General features: G+C 48.1%; 1 protein-coding gene across 1 annotated transcript in view; it reads left to right on the top strand.

Annotated features, from left to right (window-relative positions):
- Positions 1–26,610, top strand: part of mdga2a (MAM domain containing glycosylphosphatidylinositol anchor 2a) — a 235,533-nt gene that overhangs the window by 42,936 nt on the left and 165,987 nt on the right. Inside the window, exon 2 of the mRNA XM_056296137.1 lies at positions 17,665–17,804. Coding sequence (XP_056152112.1) covers positions 17,665–17,804 — 140 coding nt within the window. The remainder of the gene's footprint in view (positions 1–17,664; positions 17,805–26,610) is intronic.

The following is a 26,610-nucleotide window of genomic DNA, read 5'->3' as shown; positions in this document are numbered from 1 at the left end:
CACACACACACACACACACACACACACACACACTCACACCTAGGGGCCATGTAGTACGGCCGAGTCACCTGACCTACATGTCTTTGGACTGTGGGAGGAAACCGGACCACCCGGATGAAACCCACACAGACACGGGGAGAACATGCAAACTCCACACAGAGGACGACCCGGGACGACCCCCAAGGTTAGACTACCCCGGGGCTTGAACCCACGACCCTTCTTGCTGTGAGGTCAGTCTCGGATATATCCGATCCTGTGCCGGATAAGTTGACATGCATGCTGCAGGATGGCTCAGGCCAGGAACACGGCAGCACAGACAGGAACATCACAGACAGGAGCATCACAGACAGGAGCATCACAGACAGGAACATCACAGACAGGAACATCACAGACAGGAGCATCACAGCCAGGAACATCACAGACAGGAGCATCACAGACAGGAGCATCACAGACAGGAACATCACAGACAGGAGCATCACAGACAGGAGCATCACAGACAGGAACATCACAGACAGGAGTATCACAGACAGGAACATCACAGACAGGAGCATCACAGACAGGAACATCACAGACAGGAGCATCACAGACAGGAGCATCACAGACAGGAACAGCACAGACAGGAACATCACAGACAGGAACATCACAGACAGGAGCATCACAGACAGGAACATCACAGACAGGAACATCACAGACAGGAACAGCACAGACAGGAACATCACAGACAGGAGCATCACAGACAGGAGCATCACAGACAGGAGCATCACAGACAGGAGCATCACAGACAGGAGTATCACAGACAGGAACACCACAGACAGGAACATCACAGACAGGAGCATCACAGACAGGAGCAGCACAGACAGGAGCGTCACAGACAGGAACAGCACAGACAGGAGCATCACAGACAGGAACAGCACAGACAGGAACAGCACAGACAGGAACAGCACAGACAGGAACATCACAGACAGGAGCATCACAGACAGGAGCATCACAGACAGGAAAATCACAGACAGGAGCATCACAGACAGGAGCATCACAGACAGGAACAGCACAGACAGGAGCATCACAGACAGGAGCATCACAGACAGGAACATCACAGACAGGAGCATCACAGACAGGAGCATCACAGACAGGAACATCACAGACAGGAGCATCACAGACAGGAGCATCACAGACAGGAGCATCACAGACAGGAGTATCACAGACAGGAGTATCACAGACAGGAACACCACAGACAGGAACATCACAGACAGGAGCATCACAGACAGGAACAGCACAGACAGGAGCATCACAGACAGGAACAGCACAGACAGGAGCATCACAGACAGGAACAGCACAGACAGGAACAGCACAGACAGGAACAGCACAGACAGGAACATCACAGACAGGAGCATCACAGACAGGAGCATCACAGACAGGAAAATCACAGACAGGAGCATCACAGACAGGAGCATCACAGACAGGAACAGCACAGACAGGAGCATCACAGACAGGAGCATCACAGACAGGAACATCACAGACAGGAGCATCACAGACAGGAGCATCACAGACAGGAACATCACAGACAGGAGCATCACAGACAGGAACATCACAGACAGGAACATCACAGACAGGAGCATCACAGACAGGAGCATCACAGACAGGAAAATCACAGACAGGAGCATCACAGACAGGAGCATCACAGACAGGAACATCACAGACAGGAGCATCACAGACAGGAACAGCACAGACAGGAACATCACAGACAGGAAAATCACAGACAGGAGCATCACAGACAGGAACATCACAGACAGGAACATCACAGACAGGAGCATCACAGACAGGAGCATCACAGACAGGAAAATCACAGACAGGAGCATCACAGACAGGAGCATCACAGACAGGAGCATCACAAACAGGAGCATCACAGACAGGAACATCACAGACAGGAGCATCACAAACAGGAGCATCACAGACAGGAAAATCACAGACAGGAGCATCACAGACAGGAGCATCACAGACAAGAACAGCACAGACAGGAACATCACAGACAGGAGCATCACAGACAGGAACATCACAGACAGGAGCATCACAGACAGGAGCATCACAGACAGGAACATCACAGACAGGAGCATCACAGACAGGAACATCACAGACAGGAGCATCACAGACAGGAACAGCACAGACAGGAGCATCACAGACAGGAACAGCACAGACAGGAGCATCACAGACCGGAACAGCACAGACAGGAACAGCACAGACAGGAACAGCACAGACAGGAACATCACAGACAGGAGCATCACAGACAGGAGCATCACAGACAGGAAAATCACAGACAGGAGCATCACAGACAGGAGCATCACAGACAGGAACAGCACAGACAGGAGCATCACAAACAGGAGCATCACAGACAGGAACATCACAGACAGGAGCATCACAGACAGGAGCATCACAGACAGGAACATCACAGACAGGAGCATCACAGACAGGAGCATCACAGACAGGAACAGCACAGACAGGAGCATCACAGACAGGAACAGCACAGACAGGAGCATCACAGACAGGAACAGCACAGACAGGAACAGCACAGACAGGAACAGCACAGACAGGAGCATCACAGACAGGAACATCACAGACAGGAACATCACAGACAGGAACAGCACAGACAGGAGCATCACAGACAGGAACATCACAGACAGGAACATCACAGACAGGAGCATCACAGACAGGAGCATCACAGACAGGAGCATCACAGACAGGAGCATCACGGACAGGAACATCACAGACAGGAACATCACAGACAGGAGCATCACAGACAGGAGCATCACAGACAGGAGCATCACAGACAGGAACATCACAGACAGGAGCATCACAGACAGGAACAGCACAGACAGGAACATCACAGACAGGAACATCACAGACAGGAACATCACAGACAGGAGAATCACAGACAGGAGCATCACAGACAGGAGCATCACAGACAGGAGAATCACAGACAGGAGCATCACAGACAGGAACATCACAGACAGGAGAATCACAGACAGGAACATCACAGACAGGAACATCACAGACAGGAGCATCACAGACAGGAGAATCACAGACAGGAGCATCACAGACAGGAGCATCACAGACAGGAACATCACAGACAGGAGCATCACAGACAGGAGCATCACAGACAGGAACATCACAGACAGGAGCATCACAGACAGGAGCATCACAGACAGGAGCATCACAGACAGGAACAGCACAGACAGGAGCATCACAGACAGGAACATCACAGACAGGAGCATCACAGACAGGAGCATCACAGACAGGAGCATCACAGACAGGAACATCACAGACAGGAACATCACAGACAGGAGCATCACAGACAGGAACATCACAGACAGGAGCATCACAGACAGGAACAGCACAGACAGGAACAGCACAGACAGGAGCATCACAGACAGGAGCATCACAGACAGGAACAGCACAGACAGGAGCATCACAGACAGGAACATCACAGACAGGAGCATCACAGACAGGAACATCACAGACAGGAGCATCACAGACAGGAACATCACAGACAGGAACATCACAGACAGGAGCATCACAGACAGGAACATCACAGACAGGAGTATCACAGACAGGAGCATCACAGACAGGAACATCACAGACAGGAACATCACAGACAGGAGCATCACAGACAGGAGCATCACAGACAGGAGCATCACAGACAGGAACATCACAGACAGGAGCATCACAGACAGGAGCATCACAGACAGGAACAGCACAGACAGGAACATCACATTCACGCACACCAAAACGTATTCGAAAACCGTCGTCTACTGTAGGAAAGTAAAACACATTAGATGAAGTGGGATATACTGCAGGTCGTCTTCCGCTGGGTTTTGTTTGTTCAAGAAAGTTCTGTCCCGTAACCTGGAGCCCTTCTTTATCTTGAGCTCTGTTTGCAGGAGAGAAGGTCCTGTAACCTGCGGGTTATTTAATACACAACATTTTATTATGAACATACAGTTGACATTTCCATTAGAGAAAAGTCACAAAATGTCTGTGTTTTTAATTATAGTTCTTAAAAAGAAAAGAAAAGAAAAACCGGAATCGGCAGGTCATTCATTCATTCATTCATTCGTACGTTCATTCATTCATCTTCAGCTGCTTCTCCGGGGTGGGGTCGCGGTGGCAGCAAGCTAAGTAGGGCACTCCAGACGTCCCTCCCCCCAGTAACGTCCTCCAGCTCCTCCTGGGGCATCCCGAGGCGTTCCCAGGCCAGACTGGACATGTAGTCCCTCCAGCGAGTTCTGGGTCTACCCCGGGGTCTCCTCCCAGTTGGCTGGGCCCGCTAAACCTCCAGAGGGAGGAACCGGCAGGTCAGACTGTTGAAAACCTGGAAACCGGAATCAGTGCACCTCTACTTCAGATGATAATGATGACATTAGAGATTGTGAAGAACCACCGTCCACCGCCGCGTTACAGCGACCCTTCATTCTGGCCTGGTCTCTCGCTTTAGTAGGATAAGCGGTTTGGATGATGGATGGATGACTACATTAATATACATTAGTACATAATTAGTGATTACAATTAGTGACTAGAATTGGTGATTAGTCCAAGTGACTACAATTAAGTGGTCAGAAGTGAAATGCTGTGAACATCCCTGTGTTATATAAATGAAAACACAAAAGGACGTATAAATTCAGCATCTAGAGTGTAGTGTGTATTACTTGAATGAGGACACCCGTTCACAAAACGTCCACAGTAGGCCTCAGTTGTGATGCTGAGAGAGGCAACTGGTGAGGGAGACACTTGGTAGGAGAGTGTGATAACGAAAACGGAAGGGAGAGCATGAGTGATGGAATGGATGGGGGTACCGTTTTACTCATCGTGGGGGTCTCACGGGGGTCCCACGTCTCATGCTCTCATGTTCATCCATCCTTGAACCCCCGCACTGTTCTTGTTCTTGTTCTTTTTTTTTCTTTTTGAAATTTCCCCCCTTTTTCTCCCCAATTGTATTCGGCCAGTTACCCCACTCTTCCGAGCCGTCCCGGTCTCTGCTCCACCCCCTCTGCTGATCCGGGGAGGGCTGCAGACTACCACATGCCTCCTCCCATACATGTGGAGTCGCCAGCCACTTCTTTTCACCTGACAGTGAGGAGTTTCACCAGGGGTACGTAGCGCATGGGAGGATCACGCTATTCCCCCCGGTTCCTCCTCCCCCCCTGAACAGGCGCTCCTACTGACCAGAGGAGGCGCTAGTACAGCAACCAGGACACATACCCACACCCGGCTTCCCACCCGCAGACACGGCCAGTTGTGTCTGTAGGGACGCCCGACCAAGCCGGACGTAACACAGGGATTCAAACCGCCCGCCTTCCCCATGTTGGTAGGCGACGGAATAGACCACTACGCTACCCGGACCACAATAACTAAATAATTTCATGGTTTCATCTTAAATGTTGTTAATGGTATTAAAATAATCGTGCTGTACCTTTAATGACGCGACTGTAACAGCCAATCAAATAACTCCAGCTCCGCCCACTGGCGGAAAAACGCCGGAGCGCAGCAGAGCCTGTTAGCGAGCAGTGACCAGGAAGAAAACCGGACAGAGTGACCTTTGACCCTGCAAACTTGTTTTATCTGCGTTAGGACCAAGCTATGGCGGTGATACGAGGCCCGGAAGTGTTTCTCTTCAAGTTTTTTGCTGAAAAAACCAAGTCGAAGCCACGTGCAACAGGCAACCTCAGCTGCGGACATGCTGGTAGCTGTGCCGCCATTACGCTGTGTGGGTGGGTGGGTGAAGTAAACCGCTGAAGCCTGTATTTTGGGTGTAAAGCTGAGTTAAACTAACTGGCAGAAGAAAGGCAGTTGGTTTGGCGTTGCGTCTGCGTGCTTTGGAAACAAGACGGCGAGCCACCCAAAGGAGGGATAGACTGGATAGACGTCGTCTTGTGTTACCAGTAGCTGCCCTCACACCACGGATAAGGACGTTGCTGTTTCCCTGGGAAGGTGGGAGGACTGAGACCTTATTTATTACGGTGTGGGAAGATGGCGGCGCGGCTTCGCGTTTGCAGCGGCCTCACCCAATACCGTCCATGCAGTGTCTTTGTCCCACGTCGGCGTCTACGTTTGGTCTTCGTTTGATGGCTGGGAGAGCGGAGCAGGCTAAGCTAACTGCTAGCCCATGCAGACACCGAGGGCGGTCTGGCGGCGGCCTCACCTGGCCTTGACTGTGGTGTCGTTGTCAGGAGTGCGGGGAGGTGTGTCGAGGGTGTCTGGCTGGGAGAGCTCGGTCTGCTTCGTTCGGTGGGCCCGGGAACCACGGCCCCTGCCTGGTTCTGACAGGACGCGGAAGTGGGGCAGGCTAAGCTAACTGCTAGCCCATGCAGACCGGCAGTTCCGATAACACCGAGGGCGGTCTGGCGGCGGCCTCACCTGGCCTTGACTGTGGTGTCGTTGTCAGGGGTGCGGGGAGGTGTGTCGAGGGGGTCTGGCTGGGAGAGCTCGGTCTGCTTCGTTCGGTGGGCCCGGGAACCACGGCCCCTGCCTGGTTCTGACAGGACGCGGAAGTGGGGCAGGCTAAGCTAACTGCTAACCCATGCAGACTGGCGGTTCCGACAGTCATCCTGGCTGGCTGGCGTTCGTTCCCTTTGTCTGTTTAGTTTGGATGTGTGTGTTAGTTTGGGAATGTGTGCTCTCGTAGTTGTTGGACGTGTGTTTGTCTTTGTGTTGTGCTGCTGTGGGGGAAACGACAAATAAAGGGTTCCTGAATCCTGGGTGCTTATGGACAGTTCAAGAGTCTTAAACAAGCGACTATTGCATTGGTTTGTGCAGTCTGGAGTTATCGGTTATGCACTGGATGGTGAAATTTTGAGTTGTATTTACGATTTAAGTTGTGTTTTATTTTATTTATATTTAGTTTTGAGGGATACTGGTAATACAGATGAACGTGTTACTGTCAAATATTTGTGTTCTCTGGTTAATATAAACAAGCCCGCATTTAAACTGAATTCCAGGTCTGTGGTCTGTTATTGCCATTGTTTTAGTTCATCTGCTGCTGCTCCGAACCTAGTCTCGGGTCCTAGCTATTACCTCACAGGTGCTGCACACTGGGGGGAGACGATGTTTCGTTTCATTTCATGTAGGGAAGTATATGAAATGAAACGAGTGTGTGCCTGATTCCTGTGGTTTGCCATTGTTAAGCAAGTTACATAGCATAAACATATTTTCTCCATAAGTGGCGCTCGTATACATGATCATGCCAGTGCAAAGTTTGCCAGCAGTGGAGTGACATTAATAGTGAGCTAACAGAACTATTCTCAAGTGGGCGAAGTCTGCAGCAGCAGCTGTCAGCTGAGGCAAAGGAAGACCGGATTAAGTCAACAATCTGCTATCGTAAGCGATTGATTTGATCGTTATGATACCCAATGTCAGTTACAGTCAGTTGCATTTTCTAATGGGCTAGAGATAGCCTCAATTCAACAAGTGGGCTTTGTGATTTTTTTGATTTTTATTTTGTATGCTTTATTGATCCCCGTGGGGGAATTATGCTCTGCATTTAATCCATCCTAGCTGTGTAGCTAGGAGCAGTGGTCAGCCACCGTGCAGCACCCGGAGACCAACTCCACTTCGTCTTGCCATGCCTCGGGTCAGGGGCACAGGCAGGAGTATTAACCCTAACATACATGTCTTTTTGATGATGGGGGAAACCGGAGCACCTGGAGAAAACCCACCACAGACACGGGGAGAACATGCAAACTCCACACAGAGGACAACCTGAACTGATCCCCAAGGTTGGACAACCCCGGGGTTTGAACCCAGGGCCTTCTTGCTGTGAGGCGACAGCGCTAACCACTGGGCCACCACGACGCCAACGGTACTCTCCGACTTAAACAGATACAAAAACAAAAAACAAGCAACAGCACATGTGGACGTTGAATATGTGGCACATGCAGCATTGCTATGGCTTGGTTCTGGCCCAGATATGGCAAACAGGAGCGGACCGCTCAAGTGCCGTCATTCCACGCGGTATGTGGGCCGGATGAAGTGTCAGGTGTGGGACGGGTCCAAGCCACAGCAGCCCTGCTCTCTAAATATCGGCATCGGCCATTGAAAAACCCATATCGGTCGACCACTACTTCTGTCAGTAAGGCCTGACATAGATATCCAAGATGAAGTCATGGAAAATGTCCTGGAAAGTGAACCCTCAACTCAGCTTTAGTATTCCCCTTCCAAAATAACTGCCTCCCTCCCCCCAGCCCCGTATTTTATACTGTAGGAGGTCAACACTCCCGACTCAGTCCGTCCTAATTCTAGTCCATTATTCCCAGCAAGGCTCCAGGCCCGGTCATGAACCGTGTCCTAAAATGGCTGCCGTAGATATTTGACGTTCCCACAGGCAGCATCGTCCTCACAGGCAATTAAGGTGGACTGGGGTCAGCGGCGGGTGACCTCGTTGAGGCGAATTGAAGCAGTCGTTCCATGGTGGTCTGATCTGAGTAGAGTCAGATGTGTAGAAACAAACATGTAAAAACCATTAACAATTCACTGTTCCACTCTGCTGACTTCAATAATAGAATTCTACAAGGGAAGTAAAGTTTTTTATTGAGTATATTTTACAGCTGATCTGAACCTGTGATGTAAACAGTAAGGACGTTTTTCCGCAGCGAGGCTGAACGGTTCTGAACACCAACAGAAACCATTCCAGTCGCGATTCCATTAGCTTACAGTTCGGCATGGAATGGGCCCAAACCATGTTTGTCTGTGGATTTCCAGCACCATTTGATAATTATTTGGAATATAGTCATATCGTGGTGGTGGGTGGGGCTTAATGATGTCGGTATTTAGTGATTGGTTATACACTCACGTCACATGCACAGTGATGTCACATCTGATTTAATGTATGTATCCTACAATGCCATTATTACATCCTGCACTGATCCTACACTGCATGCTGAAATCATAACCTGCAGCCGTTTGTCTTTTCCCATCAGGAAATAAACCCAAACTAAAATATCTGAATCTGTGTCGCTGTCAGCGGAGGAGATGTGTCACGTGTATTAAGTAGACCGACATGTTGCATCACGGCATCATTTGTTGTAGTCATTGCAGTTTTTCTGTGGGACATCCTAGTCCTGATTTCAGCTCCAGCGCTGATGGAAACGCATGATAACTCACAGAAAGCTGAATCAGTTCATCTGGACACAGCGTTTATCGACAGATATGTTTCATCACTCGTCTAAGTGACCTCTTCAGTCTCAACTGACTGCAGGTATCCCCACCCTTATAAACAATACAGAGGCATAGCGACCGAAACCAACGACCGGCTTCATATGCCAATATGGGTGTGAGCATTAACTAGAGTTTCGATGGCCATGTGTACTCTTCACAGAGGATTTGGGAATGGTTGCAATCACAGCATTGTAGGATGGTGACAGGTGTACTCTTGGGGCCCTGACACAGCAGGCCAACGGTCAGCCGTCGGTGAGCGTCTGTGACCCTAGTTTTTGCAGTGTGCCCCGCACCGTCGGCACTAGTTGGACTGCTGTCGGCAGCTTTTTGGCTGATTCAGCATGTTTAATTGGAGGAGCCCGTCGGTGAGAGAAATCACTCTGATTGGCTGTCCAGCTTAGCGAATCAGTGCAGAACGTACATGCTAGTTGGCCGTTGGCTGTAGTCTTTGCAATGTCTTCAAGTGCTACTTTTTGGCCCGGACTGCAGGCGACGTGAGGCAACATAACAGTCGGCCTTCGTCACCGCTAGTCGGTTTGGTGTGTCTGGGCCCTTAGCCCCCCCCCCCCGGTTCAAGGATGGTCGTTCCCTCTTCACACAGATGGCCTCTTTGACTCCCTGTTCAAATGATAACTGCATACAATTCTCTGCTAGCATACCACAGCATGTGGCAGCCTCATTACAATCTCAATATAATAATGCATAAATTATATAAAGGGGGACCTGTGATTGCCTGGCGGCCTGTCCAGGGTGTCTCCCTGCCTGCCGCCCAATGACCACTGGAATAGGCTCCAGCTTCCCCGCAACCCTGAGAGCAGGAGAAGCAGTTCAGATAATGGATGGATGGGTGGATGGATGATATAAAGGGGTGTAGATGTAGAGGACAGTGATAGTGGTGTCCATGATGCATCACATGGGTGTTGCCATCTTTGATGTGCTCATATGACATAGGCCAATTCAGAGGGGTTTGATGGTAATGTTTGGATTCAAGAAAAATCATCGATTTTCCTCTCAAAGCGTCCGTGTCATGCGGTCTGATTTGCATTGCTGCTAATTTAGTAGTTCTTGGTGTTCTTCCCAATGAATCTCAGTTGTATTTTAACACTTGGCGGGGGAGGCGGGGGGTGCTGAGTGTGAGTAGTTTGTGATGTTCAGATGACATGTCAGAAAGCAGAAAGAACAGATGACTTGGAAGACCTATTTCCATGTTTTCACAGCTCTGTCTATTCCTGGTCTACTGCAGAACTCTATCCTTGTTGTCGGAGCTGAGATTCATTTCATGTGTATAGGATTTCATGTATATAAGGTTTGATGTATTCACATTATTTGCATTCATGGCAAAAACATTTGACTGAATTATTGCAGTGTTGTTTGATATACGTTTCATTTTTTATTAGATGGGGCTGTGTTAACATATTTAGAGAAGTGTGTCCTTGTGAGCTTTACCTTTAAGACAAAACTCATACGGATGACTTTTATTAGATAAGAACTCGACGACTCTAGAGCTCTCTACCTGTGTTCTATTGTAAAACCCTTTTCCTGTTCTAATTCAGAAGTCTATCACTTTTCTGTTGTGGAACTTGTCTTTGTTCTATTGTCAAACACTCTGTCGCCGTTCTATTGTAGAACTCTTTCCCTGTTCTACTGTAGAACTCTTTCCCTATTCTATTGTAGAACTCTTTCACTGTTCTACTGTAGAACTCTTTCCCTGTTCTGTTGTGGAACTTATCTTCGTTCTATTGTCAAACACTCTGTCGCCGTTCTATTGTAGAACTCTTTCCCTGTTCTACTGTAGAACTCTTTCCCTGTTCTATTGTAGAACTCTGTCCCTGTTCTATTGTAGAACTCTGTCCCTGTTCTATCACAAAATTACTGTGTACCCTTGTTCTAATTTAGAACTGGGCTCCTGTTATACTGTAGAACTCTTTCTCTGTTCTATTGTAGAACTCTTTCCCTGTTCTATTGTAGAACTCTATCCCTGTTCTATTGTAGAGCTCTTTCTCTGTTCTACTGTAGAACTCTTTCTCTGTTCTATTGTAGAACTCTTTCCCTGTTCTACTGTAGAACTCTTTCCCTGTTCTATTGTAGAACTCTATCCCTGTTCTATTGTAGAACTCTTTCCCTGTTCTACTGTAGAACTCTTTCCCTGTTCGACTGTAGCACTCTTTCTCTGTTCTATTGTAGAACTCTTTCCCTGTTCTACTGTAGAACTCTTTCCCTGTTCTACTGTAGAACTCGTTCCCTGTTCTCTTGTAGAACTCTATCCCTGTTCTATTGTAGAACTCTTTCCCTGTTCTGTTGTAGAACTCTGTCCCTGTTCTATCACAAAACTACTGTGTACCCTTGTTCTAATTTAGAACTGGCCTCCTGTTATACTGTAGAACTGTGCCCCAGTTCTATTTTATAACTCTATTCTTGCTCTGTTGTAGAATTCTGAAGGGCTGTATTCTATTTCAGAGCACTACTGCTGTTTTATTTTGGACCAAAATGGGCTCTGTTCTAATTTAGAATTCAGACTGTCTCTGCTCCTGTTCTCTTCTTCACTGTTGGCATCACATTACAGTCTGGGCTGCTGGCAGGGAGTCAACGCCGAGTCTCACCTGGACTCTGTGGCAGGAGCCCCTCCTCCCACAGTATGCCGCCGCTCCCTCCACCAATCAGAGCCGAACCAGAAACCTCAGAGAAAGTGAGCGAGAGAGAAAGAGAGTCCACCGGGGCCCCGCTGATGGGCGGTGGTGGAGGGGCATGGGGACACTAGATGACATCATGCCCAGGAAACGACAGAGTCATCAGAGTTGAGAAAGTTAAAAAAAAATCAACTATAAATAGAGGAGACACGAAAGTAGGACACCACCCCTCTCCTTTCCTCCCTACACCTTCTCCTCTCTTCTCTTCTCCTCCCCTCTCTTCTCCTCAAGGGTTGTTGTAACCTCTCTCTGGCTCCTGGGTTATTTTTGGAAGTGCTTTGCCTCTCATTAGCATAATAGATTGGACAGACTCCATTTGCCTGTTGGTTTGTTTTACTACACTGAAATGATGCTAGCTCACACCTCACAGAAGATGAGTTTTCTCTCCTGACCAGGAGCTGCTGGTTACTAGTTGATACTTACTAGCGACCAGTTAAAAGTTCACTATCCGAGGGCGTCCAGGTGGCATTGCGGTCTATTCTGTTGCTGGCCAACACGGGGATCGCTGGTTCAAATCCCCGTGTTACCTCCGGCTTGGTCGGGCGTCCCTGTGGACACAATTGGCCGTGTCTGTGGGTGGGAAGCCGGATGTGGGTATGTGTCTTGGTCTCTACACTAGCGCCTCCTCTGGTCGGTTGGGGTGCCTGTTCAGTGGGGGAGGGGGAACTGGGGGGAATAGCGTGATCCTCCCTACGCGCTACGTCCTCCTGACGAAACTCCTCACTGTCAGGTGAAAAGAAACGGCTGGCGACTCCACATGTATGGGAGGAGACATGTGGTAGTCCGCAGCCCTCCCCGGATCGGAAGAGGGGGTAGAGCAGTGACAAGGACAGCTTGGAAGAGTGGGAAAATTGGCCGGATACAATTGGGGAGAAAAAAGGGAAAAATTCACTATCTGAGCTCAAAAAGAGGTCCCGCCTCATCTCTCCTCGTCAACCAATTGGGTCTGTTGTGGGCTAGCAGTCAATCAGAATGTTATATGGTCAAGAGTCAATCAGAAAATATTGTGTTCAACACAAGATGATAGACGAGGTCCGAGTCCTGGGGGTTTGGTCAGGGCCCTTTCCCTCTAATAATAACGATAAAGATAATAATCCATATTTGTATAGCACTTTCCGTACTGAGATGTGCTGCTTAGCGATATTGTTAGTTAAAGATATTGATGAATAGGCTCTAATCAATTATTCATCAGTCATTGAAATTAAAAGTAATGAAATATTAATACAAATATTTTACTTACAAATAGGCTCGGTGATTTATTGTTCATTGTTCATTATTCATTGAAAGTGAGAATAATGCAAATATTGTACTTAAAATGTGTGCATTTTGTACACGAAAAGCAAATTCTGGCAAAATGTAGCCCTCCAGTCATCATTTCTATCCCCCCTGTTTACATCAGATGGTTCGGTCCTGCCCTCTGGTCAGTGACTTTCATGTTAACAGTAATGACAGGTGCAGTGTTGTATCACATACATCCATTATCCAAGCCACTTATCCCAATTGGGGTCATGGGGATGCTGGAGCCTTTCCCAGCAGTCATTGGGTGGCAGGCGGGGTGACACCCTGGACAGGCTGCCAGTCCATCACAGGGCCTGTGATGACCCTGTAGCCCTGTGGCGTCACGTCACCTTCTAAAATAGGTAAAAAGTTGTTTCAAAAGCGAAAAGAAAAGAGAGGATTATAGAGCCTTACACAAACTGTCAGAAAGAAACGTGAGTTTTAAAGCCTGTGAGTAAATTAACTTGGTGTCCCACTCCATGTGCCGGGGCTGTTGCCTTGCTGTAGGGCACGTGTCAAGCTCGAGGCCCGCGCGTCAAATCCGGCCCCTCGCAAATCTTGATCCGGCCCACATGTCAATTTAGGTTCTCAATAAATTTTGGCCCGCCTGGCAGCTGTGGTCTGTAACAAGGAAGCGCGCCCTGTGCACCCACCAAACCCAACGGGTGGGCCGCTGCACCCACCGCACCCTTGCTGAGCTTGAGGATGGGAAGTGGTTATGTGACTTGGCTTTTATATGCGACATAACGGAGCATCTCGACACCCTGAATATGAAACGGCGGGGACACAGACCGCCGATCACAGATACTGTGCGTGACGCGGTGAAAGCCTTTCGAACAGAACTGCATTTGTGGGAGAAGCGAATGCAGCAGGGAAATTCTGTTCCCTCTCCGACCCGTCAGTCGGTGGCAAACGGGCTCACCACCGCTTTCCCAACAGAGAGGTGTGCAGGGAAACCGAAGACGCTTAAAGCGGAATTCGGCAGGAGCTTTGCTGACTTTGAGACTCAGAAATTTGGGTTTGAGCTTTTTACAAATCTATTTGCGGTCGATGTGGACGGCGCTCCGGAGCACTTACAGCTCGAGCCGATAGAGTGACGGCGCAGTGGCACACTGAGGGCCAAGTGTGACTCAGTCGGGGCAGGCGAGTTCACACCATTCATCGCAAACACGATGCCACAGCTCTGCCTCCAGGCCGCCCGTGTCCTGAGCATGTTCGAGAGCACTCAGTTGTGTGAGCCAATGTTCTCTGTGACGAAGATCAACAAATCCTCTTACAGATCTCTTCTCCCAGACAAGCGTCTTGACTCCATTCTGGAAGAGGCTACAGCTCAGCACTTCAAGCCAGGAATTGATGAACTTGCGTCAAAGAAAAGATGTCTGGTAGCTGGAAATAGGCCAGTCTCTGTGGCTAAATAGCACATGACACACCAGTGTTAACATGGATGTGTCATATTTAATCCAGTCTGTGAAGTAGGCTGCATATGAGTTTGCTTGACTGCGGAGTTCATTTGTAATTTCTAGGGTTTTCTGTGCAGCCATTTGCATACCAGAAGGCTAGGCTGTATGGGACATGTAAACTACATGATCAGAGATCTTTTACTTTTATTTTTTTTATTAAATGTCCCACACAACCGTTGAGTTGTCCTGTTCAGGCCTGCGAAACAGGCTAAACAGGACTAGAAGAAATATGGGCGAGAGCAAAATTAAAGAGTCATTGTGTTGCTTTTACATGAGCACGTGTTTTGTTTTATCAAATGCCCCACACAACCATGAAGTTGTAATTTTCGGGTGTGTGAAACAGGTTGTTGTGAGCTGGCTTTATGGTAGCCAACTCGTAAAAATGTAATCAAGATGCATTATTTTGCTTGACTAAATACTATAATGGTGAAGCATTTTTTTTTTTTTACTTGTTTGGGGCTTTATGTGGACCAGATTGTATGTGAGAAGGCTATATGGGACATGCAACAGTATAATCAAAGATATTTTATTTTCATCCTGTGATTTCCTGGTGGCCTGTCCAGGGTGTCTCCCTGCCTGCTGCCAAATGACTGCTGGGATAGGCTCCAGCATCCCCACGACCCTGAGAGCAAGATAAGCGGTTTGGGTAATGGATAGAATGAATGGATGGGTATTTTATTTTATTAACTCAAAGCATGTCAATAAACTGTATACACCAATCAGCCAAAACATTAAAACCACTGACAGGTCAGTGAATAGCTTTGACTATCTCATTACAACGGCACCTGTCGAGGGGTGGGATATATTAGGCAGCAAGTGAACACTCAGTTCTTGAAGTTGATGTGTTGGAAGCCGGAACAACGGGCAAGCGTTAAGGATCTAAGCAACTTTGATAAGGGCCAAATTGTGATGGCTAGACGACTGGGTCAGAGCATCTCCAAAACAGCAGGTCTTGTGGGGTGTTGCTGGTATGCAGTGGTCAGTACCTACTGAAAGTGGTCCAAGGAAGGACAACTGGTGAACCAGTGACAGGGTCATGGGCACCCAAGGCTCATTGATGCGCATGGGGAGCGAAGGTTAGCCCGTCTGGTCTGATCCCACAGAAGAGCTACTGTAGCTCAAATGCTGAAAAAGTTAGTGCTGGCTATGATTGACAGATGTCAGGACACACAGTGCATCACAGCTTGCTGCGTATGGGGCTGTGTAGCTGCAGACCAGTCAGAGTGCCCATGATGACCCCTGTCCACCGCCGAAAGTGCCTACAATGGGCGTGTGAGCATCAGAAGTGGACCATGGAACAGTGGGAGAAGGTGTCCTGGTCTGACGAATCACGTTTCCTTTTACATCATGTGGATGGCTGGGTGCATGTGCGTCCTTTACCTGAGGAGGGGATGGCATCAGGGTGCACCATGGGAAGAAGGACAGCTGGAGGAGGCAGTGTGATGCTCTGGGCAATGTTCTGATGGAAGTTCATGGTGATGTTACGTTGACACCTGCCACCTACCTAAACATTGTTGGAGACCAGGTACACCCCTTCATGGTAACGGTATTCCCTGATGGCAGTGACCTCTTTCAGCAGGATAATGTGTCCTGCCACACTGCAAAAATTGTTCAGGAATGGTTTGAGGAACATGACAAAGAGTTCAAGGTGTTGCCCTGATCTCCAAATCCCCCAGATCTCAATCCGATCCAGCATCTGTGGAATGTGCTGGAAAAACAAATCCGATCCATGGAGGCCCCACCTCAGAACTTTCAGGACTTAAAGGATCTACTGCTAACGTATTTGTGCCAGATACCAAAGGAGACTTTCAGAGGTCTTGTGGAGTCCATGCCTCAATTGGTGTGAGTTATTATGGCGGGGAACCTGCACAATAGTAGGCAGGTGGTTTTAATGTTTTGGCTGATTGGTGTATGTCTGGCTGTTGATGTGATTCTCATTTCCCAGTGTTGCCTTAGTGAAACTGAGTTTGACATTCCTGCTGTAGGGCACTTGGAAAGTGGTGGCCCTGTTTGAACTCCAGATTTACCTCAAACACGAACATCAGACACAACCAGAACAACAGACACACAAATCACATGGGTAGCAGCAACCCGACTGGTAACCAGACAGCTAGATGGAAAACTTTTTTTTTGTCTCCTGTTTCTGTTTTATCTTTTGTTTTTCTGCTTTGTGTAAGTGCATGAAACCAGGCTCCATGCTGGGATTATGGGGACTTTAGTGCTGCCGATGGTCGTACCTTTGCCGTCGCTTCACCGGTCTGATGGTAAACGGCGCTCCGCTGGCTTTTATTGCTGCTTTCTGAGGGAGCTGCTCCAGGATAATGGCTCCATAAGAGCCGGCGGAGTGCAGCGCGGCAGCTTTTCTCTGAGGCACAAATCAATAGTAAAGAGCAGCCAGCCGCTCTCTGTGAAGTCTTCTGCAGCCGGGAGACGGAGGCCATGTTGGGACGGGAAGCTGGGAGAAACATATTTTTATCAGTTATTTTTCTTTGTGCTGGAGTTTTCTCTCCCTCATCTGTCAGCCAGGGGGATCAGAGATGACGGGCTTCATGTTTCCCGGGTTTTGATGTGTTTGTTGATGTGTTAGGTTGGAGAAACAGAGACTTAATAGAATCTACATGTTGGAAGAGGGAAAAGACTCGATGCTGTGAGCAACAAAACAAAACAAAACAAACTCTTCCAAACGGCTTTAATCCATTTTTATCACCCAGCCAGTGTTTTTAGTTTTCAACCTAATGGGATTTAACTGAAGGTTGTTTTTTTTACATCAGGAAGCAATATACAATATTAATGTCACTGTCATTGTAATACTTTTCTAGAATTAAAAATGGAGATTAAATAGTTGGAATAAAATCTCTTTACATCATGTAAATATCATTTTACTGTTGAGTCACATGTGAAGAGAATGATATGAGCTTAATGCCTGTACAGAATTACCAGGAGAGTGGAATGAAAATGTTGGTGAATCCTCCCTTATCGGCTATCAGCCTGTCTTTCTGCATATTTAACATGGTGATTTTCTCTGTGTGTCCCTACAGCGCCCCCTACGGTTCGTATTGTGCACTCAGGTCATGCCTGTAATATTGACGAGGAACGCTACTCGGAGCGAGTCTACACCATCAGAGAAGGAGAGACGCTGGAGCTCCAGTGTCTGGTGACTGGACACCCCCGACCACAGGTAGGGCTTGTTTTACCTCAACTCATCTCTACTTACCCATCAAGTTAGGTTTACCTCAACTCGTCTCTCTACCCACATGTCAAGTTAGGTTTACCTCAACTCGTCTCTCTACCCACATGTCAAGTTAGGTTTACCTCAACTAGTCTCTCTACCCACATGTCAAGTTAGGTTTACCTCAACTCGTCTCTCTACCCACATGTCAAGTTAGGTTTAGCTCAACTCGTCTCTCTACCCACCTGTCAAGTTAGGTTTACCTCAACTCGTCTCTCTACCCACCTGTCAAGTTAGGTTTACCTCAACTAGTCTCTCTACCCACCTGTCAAGTTAGGTTTACCTCAACTCGTCTCTCTACCCACCTGTCAAGTTAGATTTACCTCAACTCGTCTCTCTACCCACATGTCAAGTTAGGTTTACCTCAACTAGTCTCTCTACCCACATGTCAAGTTAGGTTTACATCAACTAGTCTCTCTACCCACCTGTCAAGTTAGGTTTACCTCAACTAGTCTCTCTACCCACATGTCAAGTTAGATTTACCTCAACTCGTCTCTCTACCCACATGTCAAGTTAGATTTACCTCAACTCGTCTCTCTACCCACCTGTCAAGTTAGGTTTACCTCAACTCGTCTCTACCCACATGTCAAGTTAGGTTTACCTCAACTCGTCTCTCTACCCACATGTCAAGTTAGGTTTACCTCAACTCATCTCTCTACCCACCTGTCAAGTTAGGTTTACCTCAACTCGTCTCTCTACCCACCTGTCAAGTTAGGTTTACCTCAACTCATCTCTACCTACCCGTCAAGTTAGGTTTACCTCATCTCGTCTCTCTACCCACCCGTCAAGTTAGGTTTACCTCAACTCGTCTCTCTACCCACCTGTCAAGTTAGGTTTACCTCAACTCGTCTCTCTACCCACATGTCAAGTTAGGTTTACCTCAACTCATCTCTCTACCCACATGTCAAGTTAGGTTTACCTCAACTCGTCTCTCTACCCACCTGTCAAGTTAGGTTTACCTCAACTCGTCTCTCTACCCACATGTCAAGTTAGGTTTACCTCAACTAGTCTCTCTACCCACATGTCAAGTTAGGTTTACCTCAACTCGTCTCTCTACCCACCTGTCAAGTTAGGTTTACCTCAACTCGTCTCTCTACCCACATGTCAAGTTAGGTTTACCTCAACTTGTCTCTCTACCCACCTGTCAAGTTAGGTTTACCTCAACTCGTCTCTCTACCCACCTGTCAAGTTAGGTTTACCTCAACTCGTCTCTCTACCCACATGTCAAGTTAGGTTTACCTCAACTCGTCTCTCTACCCACCTGTCAAGTTAGGTTTACCTCAACTCGTCTCTCTACCCACATGTCAAGTTAGGTTTACCTCAACTTGTCTCTCTACCCACCTGTCAAGTTAGGTTTACCTCAACTAGTCTCTCTACCCACCGGAGATGGTAGTGAGACCAGCTATGTTGTATGGTTTGGAGACGGTGGCACTAATGAAAAGACAGGAGGTGGAGCTGGAGGTGGCAGAGGTGAAGATGATAAGATTTCCATTGGGGGTGATGAAGAAGGACAGGATTAGGAAGGAGTATATTAGAGGTACCGCTCAGGTTGGACGGTTTGGAGACAAAGCAAGAGAGACAAGATAGAGATGGTGTGGACATGTGTGGAGGAGAGATGCTGGGTATACTGGGAGAAGGATGCTGAATATGGAGCTGCCAGGGAAGAGGAGAAGAGGAAGGCCAAAGAGGAGGTTTATGGATGTGGTGAGGGAGGACATGTAGGTGGCTGGTGTGACAGAGGAAGATGCAGAAGACAGGAAGAGATGGAAACGGATGATCCGCTGTGGCGCCCCCTAACGGGAGCAGTCATAAGTGGTGGTAGTAGTAATCATAGTAGTAGTCTCTCTACCTGGCCGTCAAGTCAGGTTTACATCAACTAGTCTTTCTAAGCCCCACGTCTGCAGCATTATTCAGCCTGCTGTGACAACTTGACTGACTTGATGGATGGAAGGGTGGATGGATGGATGGATGAATGGAAAATCAAATGAATTTTGAATTACGAGGTAAGAGCTCGAATGAAACAGTCAGTAAGTTAATGGATGGTAGCTGAGTTGACAATGACATGCTTTCTCTTCGCCTATAAGGTAGAAGAAGAATACACCACTTATTCTGTCTCTGTCTCTCTCCCTCTCTCTCCCTCTCTCTCCCCCTCTCTGTCAGACTCTATCATACACGCGCACTTAAATCCCCTCACCCCTGATGCTTGGTGACAGTCTGAAAACTCCCATCATCCTTGGCACCTCGCCGCACTGTACTTCTACTTGCCGAGCCACTCTACAGAGACAGTGTGAGAGAGCTAGCCAGACACACAAAGACAGAATGAGAAAGAGGGAGCAGTCTGACAGAATGACAGACAGACACAGGCAGAGGGTTTGAATTTTTAAACAGCTCTTTATTTCATAAGAAACAAACTTCGTTTTAACAATGACATCTTTTTTTACAATATTAAGTCACCCCTTTACATTATAATGTCTAGATCAGTTCAAAGCTAGAGAGAGCGAGAGACAGAGTGAGGGAGAGATGATTTTTGATTTTAAAAAGGTACATTTATTCAGAATACATTACAGTCCAACAGCTGATACTCAGACACAATCATCTGTTCATCATCCAGCACATACAACAACAACAAAAAAGTGTCAGGAAAAAAAGTCCATTGAGTGGTCTAAACAAGTATTTCCAAAACCCAAAATTCAAAATAAAATAGCCCAACATAAACACAAATTCACCTCAGGGGGTTTGCAGCAACACAACATCTTGTCCTTAGACCCTTGCATTGGATGAGGGACAACTCCCTAAAAAAACAAGAAATAAAATGAAACAAAGCCAATAATACAGCCAGGACTTTCCCTCATTACACAAATAAAAAAGAAAAAGAAAAGAAAAACGTCTTCATCAACTCCCACTATGCACAATACCACCCCCAGTTCTGGAAAAAAGGCCATTTCTGTGTGGAAGCTCTGCGCTGTAGTGTGATGGTCGTGGTGGAAACCAGTTTCTGGGAAAGTCCTGGAGAGCACCAGTCGTGGACATCCAGCCTGGCTCCATGAATCAGTGGCTCCTCCAGCAGCAGTAAGAGGAAGGTCGCCCAGTGCAACACACTCGTCCACCAAACTCGCCTTAAACATCACCAAGGAGTTGCCATTTTACTTTCCCTACAAGTTTTCTCAGTCTGGAGATTTCCTGGTCAGTAAATGTGTTTACTTCCAGATCTCCTGTGTTTTTCATAAAACGTCCGACTGAGTCAACAAAAAGCTGCAAGTCTGGAAAGTAGTTTTCCACCTTGACCGCCCTCAAACCCTTGGTGACCTGGAAAAACTTCCTGATTTTCAGGAAAGCACAGCTCCCTTCAGTGTCCACCTGTGTACGAGGAGTGGAAACTAACTTCTTCTGTGTCCTCCTCAGACGAAGAGGAGGAGGGTGGCTTTTTACCTTTTGAACCCCTCTTTGCTTTTAAATAGTCCTGTCTACCCTCTGTGGCCTTCCTTTTAATATACTGTTTTGATTTTATTTCATCGTCCTGCAGCATCTCTTCCTCTTCCTCAAGTACAGACTCTGCCACTCTAACAACAGTCGGCTGTATTTGCTTCTTCCGACCACGATTCATATCTCGCCCTGCCAATTTGCTTTTCTCCCTGTTCTCACTGTTTCCATTTCCATCAGCTTCCGCCTGTTCAAGTCCTGTCACCTTCCCATCGTGATCACGTTTTTTAACCTGCTCAACCTGCCCACCTTCCTCCCCTACCTGCTCACCCTGGCCATCAGCTCCCGCCTGTTCAAGTCCTGTCACCTTCCCATCGTGATCACCTTTTTTAACCTGCTCAACCTGCCACCTTCCTCCCCTACCTGCTCATCCTGGTCATCAGCTCCCGCCTGTTCAAGTCCTGTCACCTTCCCATCGTGATCACCTTTTTTAACCTGCTCAACCTGCCCACCTTCCTCTCCTACCTGCTCAGTCTGTCTGTTGTCCTTGTGTTTTCCAGCCTCGGTCTCTTTCTGTTCCACCACCCGGTCTAATTCTCCTGCCCCTCGCTCCCCGGCCTCCTGTCTGCTCTGTGCCGACTCAGCAGCGCCGTCTTCGTGGCGGCATCGGGAGACAAAGGCGGCCCTTGAGGATCAGACCTACCCTCACTCCTGTCGGGACAAGACCTTATTAAATGCCCCTCAGACCCACAGCCAAAACATTTCATCATGCCGGATGTAACAAACACAATGTAGTCAAACTCGTCGATCCTGAACTTCAGCTTCAGATCCAAATCCTCCGCATTATCTCTCAGAACCATGAAGCCTCGTCTCCTGTGGGACACAACGTGTCTCAAGTGAGGAGACTTGCAACCGGAAGAGACCCTTTTTATCGGGGACACTAGCCGTCCATATCTTGCAAGCTCCTTCTGCAGAGCGGCCTCCCTCATGACCGGGGGAGCGTTAGAAATGGTGACTCTCGTGGCAGGAGGAACCAGCGGCAGAACGGGAGTCAACGTGTCCTTAATCACCACACCGCTGTCCACCTCCTGGTTGGCTTTATCACCACTATCGAGAAACATGACCGCAGCACTGCTCATTCTGGATGAAACTAACTAAAAGACAACAAATAAGCACATGAAAAGGGACAAGATGGATAGAAAAATAGAAAGAAAGAAAAAAAGCTCGTTTTAGAAACTCATTTATACCAAAGCAACACGCTGCTACTCCGTCCTCACTCGCACTTCCGCTCCACTTCGAGAGAGCGAGAGAGAGACAGAGCGAGAGAGATGGAGAGAGAGACAGGGAGGAAGACGGAGACAGAGGGAGCAAGGGAGAGAGAGACGGAGAGAGAGAGACAGGGAGGAAGACAGAGACAGAGGGAGCAAGGGAGAGAGAGACGGAGAGAGGGAGAGAGAGAAAGAGAGAGGGAGAGAGAGGGAGAGAGAGAGGGAGCAAGGGAGAGAGAGACGGAGAGAGAGAGATGGAGAGAGAGACAGGGAGGAAGACAGAGAGAGGGAGCAAGGGAGAGAGAGACGGAGAGAGAGAGACAGGGAGGAAGACGGAGACAGAGGGAGCAAGGGAGAGAGACACGGAGAGAGAGGGAGAGAGAGAGACAGGGAGGAAGACAGAGACAGAGGGAGCAAGGGAGAGAGAGACGGAGAGAGAGAGACAGGGAGGAAGACGGAGACAGAGGGAGCAAGGGAGAGAGAGACGGAGAGAGAGAGACAGGGAGGAAGATGGAGACAGAGGGAGCAAGGGAGAGCGAGACGGAGGAAGACAGAGACAGAGGGAGCAAGGGAGAGAGAGAGGGAGAGAGAGAGAGACGGAGGAAGACAGAGACAGAGGGAGCAAGGGAGAGAGAGAGGGAGAGAGAGAGACAGGGAGGAAGACGGAGACAGAGGGAGCAAGGGAGAGAGAGACGGAGAGAGAGAGACAGGGAGGAAGACAGAGACAGAGGGAGCAAGGGAGAGAGAGACGGCGAGAGAGAGACAGGGAGGAAGACGGAGACAGAGGGAGCAAGGGAGAGAGAGAGGGAGAGAGAGAGACAGGGAGGAAGACAGAGACAGAGGGAGCAAGGGAGAGAGAGAGACGGAGGAAGACAGAGACAGAGGGAGCAAGGGAGAGAGAGATGGAGAGAGAGAGACAGGGAGGAAGACAGAGACAGAGGGAGCAAGGGAGAGAGAGACGGAGAGACAGGGAAAGAGAGACAGGGAGGAAGACGGAGACAGAGGGAGCAAGGGAGAGAGAGAGACAGGGAGGAAGACGGAGACAGGGAGCAAGGGAGAGAGAGGGAGAGAGAGAGACAGGGAGGAAGACAGAGACAGAGGGAGCAAGGGAGAGAGAGACGGAGAGAGAGGGAGAGAAGCAGAGAGGGAGTGAGACAGAGCGAAAGAGAGAGAGACAGCAGGAGAGAGAGAGAGAGAGCGAGGGCGAGAGACTAATGATAGGAGTTGGAGTGGAGAGGTTTGGGAAATGGCTTGCTATTAAAGTTGTATCAGGAAGTACTTCCTCTTTGTGGCCCGTTTTTATTAGGTCTGACACTGGAAGTAGACTCAACGGTGTCTTTATTGGTTTTACTCTCAGTTCAACCACAAAGACAGATGGAGGTAGTCTGAAGGAGAATCTCACATTTCTACTTTGTTTTTCCTGTGGGTGCTTTCCTGCTCTTTGGTTTAAATATTCCCCTGTCACTCCATCTTTTCTTTTTCCTTTATCTTTTCATCTTGTTTTCAACACATCGTGTGGATGGATAGATAGAAGAAGTAAAGACAGACAGACAAAGATGGATCGGCCTGTTTGTGTCCTGTCTTAAAGGAACATTTCCTGTAATGTTGTGGATTCAAGTCAAGTCAGTTTTATTTGTATAGCCCAACATCACAAATTACAAACGTGCCTCAGGGGGGCTTTACAGCAACACAACATCCTGTCCTTACACCCTCACATGGGATAAGGAACAACTCCCTAAAAAAACCTTTAACAGGGAGAGAAAATAGGAAGAAAGCTCAGGGAGAGCAACAGGAGGATCTCTCTCCCGAGACAGACAGCGCGCAATGATGTTGTGTTTACACAATTTACACAATACAACACTGAAAGAAGATAACAGAATTATAATGGACTCGTAAAATATATGAAGAATGTGATGAGGAGGATGCCAAGCAGTGTCCAGACGCCACCAGGACAGCCCAGGACCCGAGCCACGTGACCGCCACCACCACAATGTAAAAATAAATAAATAAATAAAGTCCTCGCTGTGTACTATGTTGATGGAGAAAACGGTGTTGTCCTGCTTACAGGCTTTCCCACAGCGCCTACATGTACCAGAATGCATTGCTGCATATACTAGCTTCTGTGTCGTCGTCCATAAAACCTGTTTCATTGCCAGCCGGGATACAGCAACAACCAGGAACCACTGCAGGTGTGTTTTATTTGCGATCCCTGTTGTAAATAGAGATGAGGCTCAACTCACCCAAACCCGAAGGAACTCATTACTGACCTCTGATGTACACCCAATCCCAAAATACCCATACAAATATACAGAGATCCCATCATCACCACCGACTCTTTTAAATTCCTCAGAACATACATCAGAAATGGGAGCATCTAGGTGGCGTGGCGGTCTATTCCATTGCCTACCAACACGGGGATCGCCGGTTTGAATCCCCGGTTACCACCGGCTTGGTCGGCCATCCCTGCAGACACAATTGGCTGTGTCTGTGGGTGGGAAGCCGGATGTGGGTATGTGTCCTGGTCGCTGCACTAGCGCCTCCTCTGGTCAGTCTGGGCGCCTGTTCAGGGGGAGGGGGAACTGGAGGGAGTAGCATGAGCCTCCCACATGCAACGTCCCCATGGAGAAACTCCTCTCTGTCAGGTGAAAAGAAGCGGCTGGCGACTCCACATGTACTGGAGGAGACATGTGGTAGTCTGCAGCCCTCCCCAGATTGGCAGAGGGGGTGGAGCAGAGACCAGAACCGCTCAGAAGAGTGGGGTAATTGGCCAAAAAAAAAAAAAGAAGAACTGAATTGGGCAGAAAAATGTGGGAAAAAAGAACATATATCAGAAATAACCTGAAGTGGAAAACTAACACAGAACACATCAGTGCAAAAGCTCAACAACTTTATCAAACATCAACTGCTCGTTCTGTTTTACTCAGCCGTTATCGAGTCCATCATAACATTTTATATCACAGTATCACAGTATCACAGTATTACAGTATCACAGTATTACAGTATTACAGTATCACAGTATTACAGTATCACAGTATCACAGTATTACAGTATCACAGTATTACAGTATCACAGTATCACAGTATCACAGTATTACAGTATCACAGTATCACAGTATTACAGTATCACAGTATTACAGTATCACAGTATTACAGTATTACAGTATCACAGTGTGGTACGGCAGTACGGACAGTTACACACAGAAAAACCTGCAGCAGATTGTCAACAAGACATACAAAATCATAGACAACCCACTCCCCTCAGTTGAATCGCTACATACTAACCGGACCGTGAAGTGAGCAAAGATCAACTCTGACCCCCCACATCCTGCTCATCAGCCCTTCCAGCTCGTTCCCTCAGGGAGGCGCTAAGGGTCACTGTCCACAAAGACTAAACGCTCCAGTTTTTCCCCCGAGCCATCAGGACTCTGAAGACCTCCCTATAGTCCCTCCTCACACACCACTGGCATGTGTATGTGTATGCGTACTACCACACACCTGTTGTGTATCACTATTGTTTCATCATAACATGTGGAGTGTCTGCTGTTGTGCATGTGTGCATTGTGCTGCAGAGTTTTTACATATTGTACCGAAAACAAATTCCACCGGCCTTGGTCATGTGGCTAATAAATAAACAGTCTGTCTAAAATCGACAAAGCTTTTCCCTGTCAGGTTGTCATCTTGACAGGCAGTGACTGTCGGTCAGTAGGCTGAAATACTGGCTGCAGGAATTCATTCTCCACCCCTTTATACCTGCTCGCCCCCGCCGACTCTTTATATTAACCGCCACACGTTAACGATTTACCTCTGAGCCTAGTTGGGGGACTTTAGTTGTATGTGTTTCTCAGACTGCGTCCAAGCTAACAGGGAGAGATGTGAAAACTCCGTTTTCTTGTTGACAGCAGGTGGAAGGTTTCCGTCCACATGACCAGTTTCTCAGGAATCAGGAACACTTGTTGTTTCATTTCATGTACGGAACTTCCCCCGGCCCACGGCGGTGCAACACAAAGACAGAAACACGCCCAAATCTACAAGAACTTCAAGAACACACATGCTAACACATACGTATAC

The sequence above is a fragment of the Lampris incognitus genome, chromosome 16 (assembly GCF_029633865.1).
Source record: "Lampris incognitus isolate fLamInc1 chromosome 16, fLamInc1.hap2, whole genome shotgun sequence".
Taxonomy (NCBI): Eukaryota; Metazoa; Chordata; class Actinopteri; order Lampriformes; family Lampridae; genus Lampris; species Lampris incognitus.
The sequence above is the reverse complement of the archived record's forward strand: the minus strand, read 5'-3'. Positions and strand labels throughout refer to the sequence as shown.